General features: G+C 42.0%; 2 protein-coding genes across 2 annotated transcripts; both read right to left on the bottom strand.

The window, feature by feature from the left end:
- Positions 1–2,947: 2,947 nt before the first annotated feature.
- On the bottom strand, positions 2,948–3,532 carry LOC129716978 (uncharacterized). The gene has a single exon (XM_055666822.1). The coding sequence runs from the start codon at positions 3,530–3,532 to the stop codon at positions 2,948–2,950; it is 585 nt and encodes a 194-aa protein (XP_055522797.1).
- Positions 3,533–4,299: 767 nt separating this feature from the next.
- Positions 4,300–6,757, bottom strand: LOC129716977 (uncharacterized protein K02A2.6-like). The gene is made up of 2 exons (XM_055666821.1): positions 6,491–6,757; positions 4,300–6,351 (listed from the first exon to the last, which is right to left on the bottom strand). Exons 1-2 carry the CDS (start codon positions 6,755–6,757, stop codon positions 4,300–4,302), a joined length of 2,319 nt encoding a protein of 772 aa, XP_055522796.1.
- Positions 6,758–9,397: the final 2,640 nt, after the last annotated feature.

The raw sequence follows: 9,397 nt of genomic DNA, 5'->3' as shown, positions 1-9,397 counted from the left end.
TGTTCAGGAAAACTTTCGTAGTTTAGAAAAAAATCAGTTTTTTTAAATGGGCTGTTTTAGATAATTAATTTATAACTTTCTTTAATTTTTTTTTAAATTAGTAATTTGTTTTTAGAGTGTATATTTTTTTTTTTTTGAAAAACAAAACTATTATCTACAACTTTGCCAAAGAAGTCACACCGCTCAAACGAACCGTGTTGGCTATAAATTTTTTTGTAATGATCAATACCTATTCGAAATAGCATTTTCCAATAGCTTTTCAAAAATGAGTTGTGTTTCAATAAATTAAACCAATAGCACAAAATGACATCTTTTGTCTATAAAAACGTCTATGCAAAGTTTCAGCCAATGGGCACGTTCACGTTCTGATGATGTAAACTTGACAGAAAATGTATGGTCGAACTGTCAAAACGACGCAAACCCAGAAACAACGAGTCAATTTTGTTGCGTGTCTGATTGAGATCCCTATACTCTCATTATCACTGAATTATCGATACAGTCTTTTGTCCGAATATATAAGCCAGAGCACTGTGTGTTCAATCAAGTGTTGGCAAAGGACATTATTGTGGTAAATAAAACGAATTAATCGTCTGGTACAACATTCGAAAGACGAGTGCAAGTGTCTTAGAGAGTAGATTTTTCAAACAAAGCAATATAACATATTTCATCAGTTTCCACCGTTTCATTTAAAAGTTTAAGACACTTGGAATCGAAAGCATTTCTCAAATATTAAAATTCCACGTACCTCCCGCGTGTGATTTTGCAATGCTTTTTTATGTTTGCTGTGGTGAAGCAAACATAAAATAGACTTTTCATAGGGAACGCAATGAGTTATTTTGAGTCTAGTGCTTTTGAAAATTCGAAGTGATGACTCGAAGTCGGCCATTTTTGGATTGAATGAGGTTTCACCTTAAGAAAATGGTTTTTGGAAAGATTCGGGGCGACTCTCAGCCTAGTAAATAGCCAAATATTGACCGCCATACGGAGGAAAGTGCCATCCAGCGTTTTAACAACGGTCTATACCGATGACCATTTCCAACGCCGCTTTAGAACGCATCTTAGGTTGTTTTTGAAAATTGGAACAGCGGTAAAGGAGAAAAATGGAGAAATTTTTATACAACGACCGAACGAAACGGGAAAATAGTTGGTAATACTCCCGAGCAGATTTGCCTAAACCTTCCAGGTTTATTGAATAATATTGGCCAATCTTGTGAGGATTTGAGCTTTCCGCATCGTGTAGGTTGCAGACCAAAACGCCAACCAAAATGGTCAACTCAATAAAAAAACCTATACAAAATGTTTACGTGCCCGAAAAAACATTCTGTGCAAAATTTCAGCTCGATCGGAAATAAAATTGAGTAGTGGTTCACGCCGACACTTGCGTCCTACGACGTGTTTAACAAGCGAGGCAAAACACTTCGTTTTCCGAGGCCGACCAATTGAGTCCGCATTCGAAACACTCACTCTTCGTAATATTATTACGAACATTCACTATCGAGCACAAAAAAAACAACAGTTTGACATTTCATCAAATATCGGCTCGTTGCTATCGCGTTGCCAAATTTAATAACTCGCTACTACCTGAGGTAGTAAGCCTATACACCAGAGAGACGCCGAGACACTCACCGTTAAGCAACTTTCAACATCAAAACGGGCGAGTTGTATAATTTTGCATTGCCGTTATCCGTTTTGATGTTGACAGTTGCCTTAACGGTGAGTGTCTTGTCATTTCTCTAATATACAGGTTCCCTAACCTGAGGTGAGGATTATTATTTCTTAAGGGGATGGCAGCCCTATCTAAACTCTACACGTTTAACAGTAGGCAACATATCGGGGCTTTATTTAAAAATAAAGCCCCGAGGCAGGCGCCCAGCAAAAGATCCATATACTTTTCACTTTAGTCGGGAAGACTCTTCACTCATTCAACATAGAAAGTAATAGCATGTTGCCATCCCCCTGTTATTTCCCAAATCAACATGCAACGCCCGGTGCGGTTGCCGCGTTATGGTGGGAGTTGCCAAACTAGCTTTAGAAACTTCAATTTAGCCACTGGTGGGCTTGCTCTAACAAAGTTTTCTTTTAAGAGCAAAATTGATTGTAAACAACTAAGACAACACGCGACAGCTGGTCACCGTTACATGCAACCAATTTGAACCGGCTGCTGATTGGCTGAATCCGATAACGCAATCGTCACGTAGAAAATACAACGAGGTTACTTTTCACTGTAAAGCAGTGATGCTGGAGAGTCATAATTTAGCTACTATAATTGTTCATACATAATGATGCAAAAGTATGCAAGGTACATGATATTACCGAGTAATGTATTTCACTGTTATAACTTTTGAAATGCATTGATTAATCGTTTTTTACTATTTCGGTTGATATCCAAGAAACTTAGGAAGAAAAAAATTGGGTACCAAGAAACTTAGGAAGAAAAAATTTGATAGTAGAAGTATGCTTTATTGAACATAAAATAATTAATAAAAAATGAGTATTATTCGCCTATATATTGCAATTTTAATTTATTTTATTTTCATTGACCTGCACTGCCGCTCTTCGCATGTCCGTCCCATAGCAAAAAACATCAAGTGGAGAAAACGGCGATTGAATTATTCTTTAAATTTCCGGTAATTTCACGTTCGCATGGTTTGTTCACATATGTATTTGTTATAAAACGGTAAGGTTAAGTAAATTCAAATGTGTTGTGATATTCAACTCGCGATTACACACAACACGAGAAAATATATCTTTATTTAAAATTAACGAGGTGTAACACGATTAACAAATAGGACATGTGTCCTTGTGCAATGCGGATATCAGAGTGAGTTTTATCTTTACGCTTACGATGACATAGCCACATCCGGACGTCTATCACTCTGACGGATGGTAATTGCGTTTTGGGTAACGCTTGTCGCAGTTAGAGTGGTCCCTGCAACACCTCCCCCTTTTAGTAGTACAGATGGTACGGGTCATATCTCACGGGACGCCTCCGGCTGCGCGAGGATTGGCGAGTTACTGATGGTTGACGTTGCAGTTTCTGTTTCCGGTTAGGGCGAGGATTAGAGTTCGGGGGCAGTCCCTCTGGTTGCACTGGCTTGTTTCCGGGAGGCGCATACGGATTCGATTGGACGATCGATTCAGTTTCGTCTGCTGAACTTCGATCCAGGCCCCATGACTCTAGTAGAATGTCGAGTGGGACTTGCGTAGGCTGCCTCTCATCAGCTGTTTCGGCTTCATCCGACTCACATCGCTTACGGAGTTGGTTACAGTGCGATCGAATTTGCGTCTTCTTATGCTCCAACCAAACGTTGTAGATCACGTTCCCAATGCGTTCGAGAATCTGACCAGCTTCCCAGCTCCAACTGTTGTTCTTGAAAACCTTGGCCCAAACCAGGTCCTTAGAATTGTACCTGATTTCTTTACTTCCATGCTTGCGGTTGTACTGGTCGTCCTGCTTGGAGTGATCTGTTTTGTGAAATGCAGTTGGTGGTCTGAGCAGATCGAGCGAAGTGCGTATCGTTCTACCAAGCATTATCTCGGCAGGTGATTTTCCCTCGGGAGCGCTTCGGCAGGGCGTAGAACGGTAGCATAACAAGAAGGTGTTGATTGCTTCGGTGAGACCCTTTCTCCCGCCGTAATTTTCTTGAGAGTTCGCTTGAACGTGTCAACGAATCTTTCTGCAAGTCCATTGGATTGTGGGTGGAAAGGTGGCGTCTTCAGGTGCAGTATGCCTTTGGTGTCACAGAACCCCTCGAACTGCCCGCTGATGAACTGGCGTCCATTGTCGCTAACCAGTGTCTCCGGGTTTCCGAGTCGCTCACCGTAGAGAAGGCAGCCGGAAATGACTGACAGTCCGTCTTTACGAAGATAGAATTGCTGGTATGAGTCGGTGACGTCAGCCTTGCTGGACGTGCTGAAGCACTTTTTGGAGAACCGGATCCGCTCTGGTTTCTGCCTGGATCGACTTGAATGTGAGCGGGAAGACTTCCAGCGATTGATTAACGACATTGTGGAACGTATTTTCCAGCTCGATCGATGCTATCACGTACTCCTCATCAGGCCGAATGTGGGTGTTTATCAGCCTCGATAGAAGATCTACATAACCAAAACTATCGGTCGACACGTATTCGATGGAGAAGTCGTAAAGGAGAAGAGTCAGCACCCAACGTTGCAGCCTGTTGGCGGTATAAACGGGGATTCCCTTTTTAGATCCGAATATGGCCAACAACGGTTTGTGGTCTGTCTCCAACGTGAAGTGTCTTCCGAAAAGCATTCGATGGAAGCGCGTTACAGCGAAGATCAAGGCCAACCCCTCCTTCTCGATCTGGAGGCGTGACAAATTGCCTTCACGGTGCCGTCGGGAAACCGGTGTGCGATTCTGGCCCCGATACCGATTGAAGATGCGTCGGCAGACACCACGATGTCCAATTGAGGATTGTAGTGGGTCAGCACCAGCGGAGACATCAGCAGTTCCTTAAAGCGATCGAAAGAATCTTGACACGCCTTGTTCCATTCCCACTTGGTTCCGGCTTTCAGGAGTTGATCCATGGGATACCGTAGCTTCCGCATTCCAGGAACATACTTGCCATAGTAATATACGGCTCCTAAATACGATCTCAGCGACGGCAGATCGATTGGTGGTGGCATGTTGGCAATGGCGGCGACCTTGTCTGGATCCGGTCGAATGCCATCGCTATCCAAGATCTGTCCCAGATATTTGATTTGACGCATGCTGAAGCTGCATTTCTCGATTCGAACGGTGAATCCGTACTCCTGGATACGATTAAGAACCAGCTCAAGATTTCGATTATGCTCCTCCTCTGTTCGGCCACCCACCAAGACGTCGTCCAAGTACCCACTGGTGCTATTGAGTCCAGCGAGCATTGCGTCTACCAGTTGCTGAAACGCCCCCGGAGCTGATTTGATGCCAGGAGACAAGCGAGTGAACTGATAGAGCCCCTTGTGAGTGTTGATGGTGAGAAGGTTTTGGCAGCTTTTATCCACCTGGACCTGTAGATAGGCATCGGAGAGGTCGATATGGCTGAAATACCGACACCCCGACATCTTCGCAAAAATATCCTCAGGCAGCGGTAGCGGATATTGGTTCGGCTCGAGGACGTCGTTCAAACCAGTAGAGAAATCCGCACAGATGCGAATCCGTTCGTTTGGCTTCCGAACGACCACTATTGGCGCCGCCCATTCGGAGTAATCAACCGGTTTTAGCACGCCAAGTTGATGTAGTCGTTGGATTTCCTCTTCGACGGCTCCCTCCATGCTGTAGGACACGGGACGTTTCGGCCGGAATATCGGCTTAGGATTTCCTCGTAGTGGTAGATTGACCTTGGTTTTGCAGCACAGTCCCATACTGCTGGTGAAGACGTCAGGGAACTTTGATTGAATTGCCCCTACGCCTGGTTGGAACTGGCTACTGATTTGGTTGCAGAACGAGTTGATTGGAACGTCCCATAGGCCGAAGTTGTCCATCCAGTCGGCACCTAGAACTGATAGAGAAATTTCCGGAACCATGACACGACACAAACCTCGTTTGGAGACACCGTTGATTGATACGTCACACCAGAACTCGGATGCGATGTTTAGCGGTTCTCCGGATGCTGTCACCGCTTGGCAAGAAGGCGGAGATGTTTCTGGTTCTCCAATCTTCTTCCACATTTCGGCGGTGATAATGCTGATGTCCGACGCCGAATCAACTTGTAGTCGGACCGGAACATGGTTTATCCGCAACTCCGCAAATTTCCTCCCCCGGCTAACTGTGTTTACGGAGACCACCTTTGTTGACTTCTGGCTCCGTGCATTCTTTTTCGCATCGCCAGATGATGATTTTGCAGCAAAGCAGGCACAGTAGTCCTCTTTATGCCCCTTCTTTCCGCACTCTCGGCATTGATGACCCCGAAACTGGCAGTCCTTCAAATAGTGCATTCCTCCACACGACCAGCACGGAGAACGTGGCTGATCTGCCCTGGTTCCATTACCCGCAGCAGCCGATGAATGACGTGACGGCTTGACAGGTTTGTTGGTGTTGTGCTTCACAGCTCGCACTGTTGCTGAAGGTTTTTCTACCAGCACGGTATCGTTTTTGAGGTTCGTCAGGGCTCTGCAGTCCTCCACGATCTTCGCCAACGTTATCTCTGACGATTCGTTCAGCTTCGTGATCAGCCGCATCCGAATATCGGAGTCCTTCGAGGACTTGAGGCCACAAACAAAAACTAGGCACTTAAATTGCTCCTCGGATAGGTCGGCAAGTTTAAAATCCACACAAGCACGGTTTACCTTGCAGGAGTATGACACGATGTCCTCTGTTTCATCTTTGACGGTCTGCAAGCACTGATACCGCTGATGAAAGATCGAGACGGTAGATCCGAAAAGCGCTTTTAGCTTCGCGGAAGCCAAACTCCTTGGACAGTTTTGGGAGTATGAAACTTGTGTACCGCTCGTGCGCCACTGGGTCGAGTTTCCTCATAAGGAGTCGAACTTTGGCGGAATCATCTAGCTTACTGGCGTCTTTATCGAATAGCTCCTCGTAACGTGAATACCATGAATCAAAAGTGCACCCTTCGTCCGGAGCGTATCGAAATTCGGTGATGTTGCCGGCTAGTGCATCCAGTGCTACGTCATCGCGGGAGAACTCCTTTAGGCATTTTTGGGTTGCTGACATCTCCTGAGATAGATGAGCGATCAGCTGCTGCTGCTGCGTCAGGATCTGCAGCAGGGACTCCTGGAACAACTCTGGCGTCGTCATCGCAGCTAACCTCCAACTTGATGATCAGTCTCTCGTCGACGAAAAATCACTTTTTTCGTGCAAAAACCCGCAAACTGACTCGTTTTTTTTTTACTCGTCGCCAAAATGTTGTGATATTCAACTCGCGATTACACACAACACGAGAAAATATATCTTTATTTAAAATTAACGAGGTGTAACACGATTAACGAATAGGACATGTGTCCTTGTGCAATGCGGATATCAGAGTGAGTTTTATCTTTACGCTTACGATGACATAGCCACTTCCGGACGTCTATCACTCTGACGGATGGTAATTGCGTTTTGGGTAACGCTTGTCGCAGCTAGGGTGGTCCCTGCAACGAAGTGAATTGACATAAAAAACTACATAGATTGTGTTTTTCAACTGACATAACAGCAATGTGACTGACATGCGATTAATTTTCGATCTGATAAGCTAAATATTCGCATATCTGTCTTGTAACGAAAGGAGTTTTTTCGTGCATTACTTTTGCAGTTTTTTGTCATAATTTAACGAGAGAGAAGTAGGTGTTACATACGCCCTTTCGAAATGTCATACTATGTCGATTAAAATTAGACATTCGGAAATCGATATTCTGGAAACACTGGAACTGCGAATAAACTGACGGCAGGACCGTCACTTCTGATCTCATCTTTAACTGGACAAGTTCAACTTTTTTATTAGTGATAAATTGAAGAAGCCACAAAACTATTAGCCCTTACGCTCAACTGGTTCTCCTCTACTTCGGCTTGCTTGAACCGTCTACCTTGGGGATTGTTGGAGTGCCGTTGTTCCCGTCAATTGGACGTTCCGGGCATTTTCAACAGTTCGAGGATTCCTGTGTAGCTTGCGGTAAGTGGGTATAATCTTGGGGTTGGATTTCCCCTAATTAATTGGTTCGCGACGAGTTAATATATATATAAAAACTGGCGACGAAGGTGAAAGCAAAAATTTAAGGATAAATTCTGTGTAAACGGGTTTTTTCATTATTCGGATTAAGTCCAAGTTTGTGTTTTTTCTTCTCAACCTTTCTTCGCGAGTGCATCGTGCAATTTCGATTGCCAGGCAGAAAAAGCCACGAGTTGGCCATCCGGCAACGTTAGGCGAGGGTGAAACAAGCGAGAAAGTGTAAAACGGTATTAGTACAGCCAAGAAAAGTACAGTTTTCCACACACGGGGAAACGCCATTTTTTTCCTCTTCTCTTTGATACGTGAAGTTCGGATAGGGTGAAAGCGTCAATTGTCGCTTCTTTCAGGGAAGTTGGTCTCTGTTTTATAATAAATATATTATAATTTTATTGAGATAATAGACAACAGTGTATTCACTCTATTTTATCATAAATATTGAGCGATTATTTTAATCATATTTTTTTTATATAAATTATATAACGCGGAACTAATGCTCTTTTGTGTTTTTTGGTGCTAGGATCAAAGAACATTGGAACAAAGGAGTTTGGAAATAAGGACAAAGGTTCATAGATAAAGGAAAAGGATCACGAATAATAGGAGAAAAGGATTCAAGGATTGGATACCACACAAAGGAACAAAAAGATAAATTGGATACCACAGGAGTGGTGATAAAAAGGTGGTGAATAAAGGCGGCAAAGGTGAAGCTAATACTTTCAAGCCTTGGATAATTCGGTGAGTCATTCAGTTTTCCTTCCTTTGATGTTGGTTTATTGATTCAATTGTATTTTACAAATTTACCCTGATTTTGGCCTGTTTTTGGGCGAATAATTTGGTTTTTTTTCTCTCCGTTCCATTTATTTATTTGAATATAAAATTTATATATACATATATATATATATATATATATATATATATATATATATATATATATATATATATATATATATATATATATATATATATATATATATATATATATATATATATATATATATATATATATATATATATATATATATATATATATATATATATATATATATATATATATATATATATATATATATATATATATATATATATATATATATATATATATATATATATATATATATATATATATATATATATATATATATATATATATATATATATATATATATATATATATATATATATATATACACTCAGTATGGCTCAAGTAAGCATGGCTTCATTAATAGAATCATACAGAAAGGGTTGCTCGTTTTCTGATTGGACTGACAGGTTAGAGTTTTGTTTTAAGGCTAACGATATAAGCGAAGACCTCAAGAAGGCACACTTCATCACGTTAGGCGGTCCGTTTGTATACGCCGAGCTTAAACTCCTATACCCTACGGGGAATTTGAACGAAATTTCTTACACAGATATGATTAAAAAACTTAAGTCGCGGTTCGACAAGAAACCTTCGGGGTTAGTACAGCGGTTAAAGTTTTCCAATAGAGTTCAACACCCTGACGAGTCACTCGAGGATTATATTCTTGCAATAAAACTTCAGGCGGAGTTCTGCTCTTTTGGGTCCTTTAAGGATCAAGCGATTAGGGATAGAATTATTTCGGGTATTAGGGATTCCGGACTACAAGAAAAATTACTTAATGAAGATGAAGAACGGAGTGCTGAGGCTACGGAAAAAATTATCCTAACATGGGAAATGGCAAAATCCAATGCTAAATCCCTGGGGATAGGAGAGA

The sequence above is a fragment of the Wyeomyia smithii genome, chromosome 1 (assembly GCF_029784165.1).
Source record: "Wyeomyia smithii strain HCP4-BCI-WySm-NY-G18 chromosome 1, ASM2978416v1, whole genome shotgun sequence".
Taxonomy (NCBI): Eukaryota; Metazoa; Arthropoda; class Insecta; order Diptera; family Culicidae; genus Wyeomyia; species Wyeomyia smithii.
The sequence above is the reverse complement of the archived record's forward strand: the minus strand, read 5'-3'. Positions and strand labels throughout refer to the sequence as shown.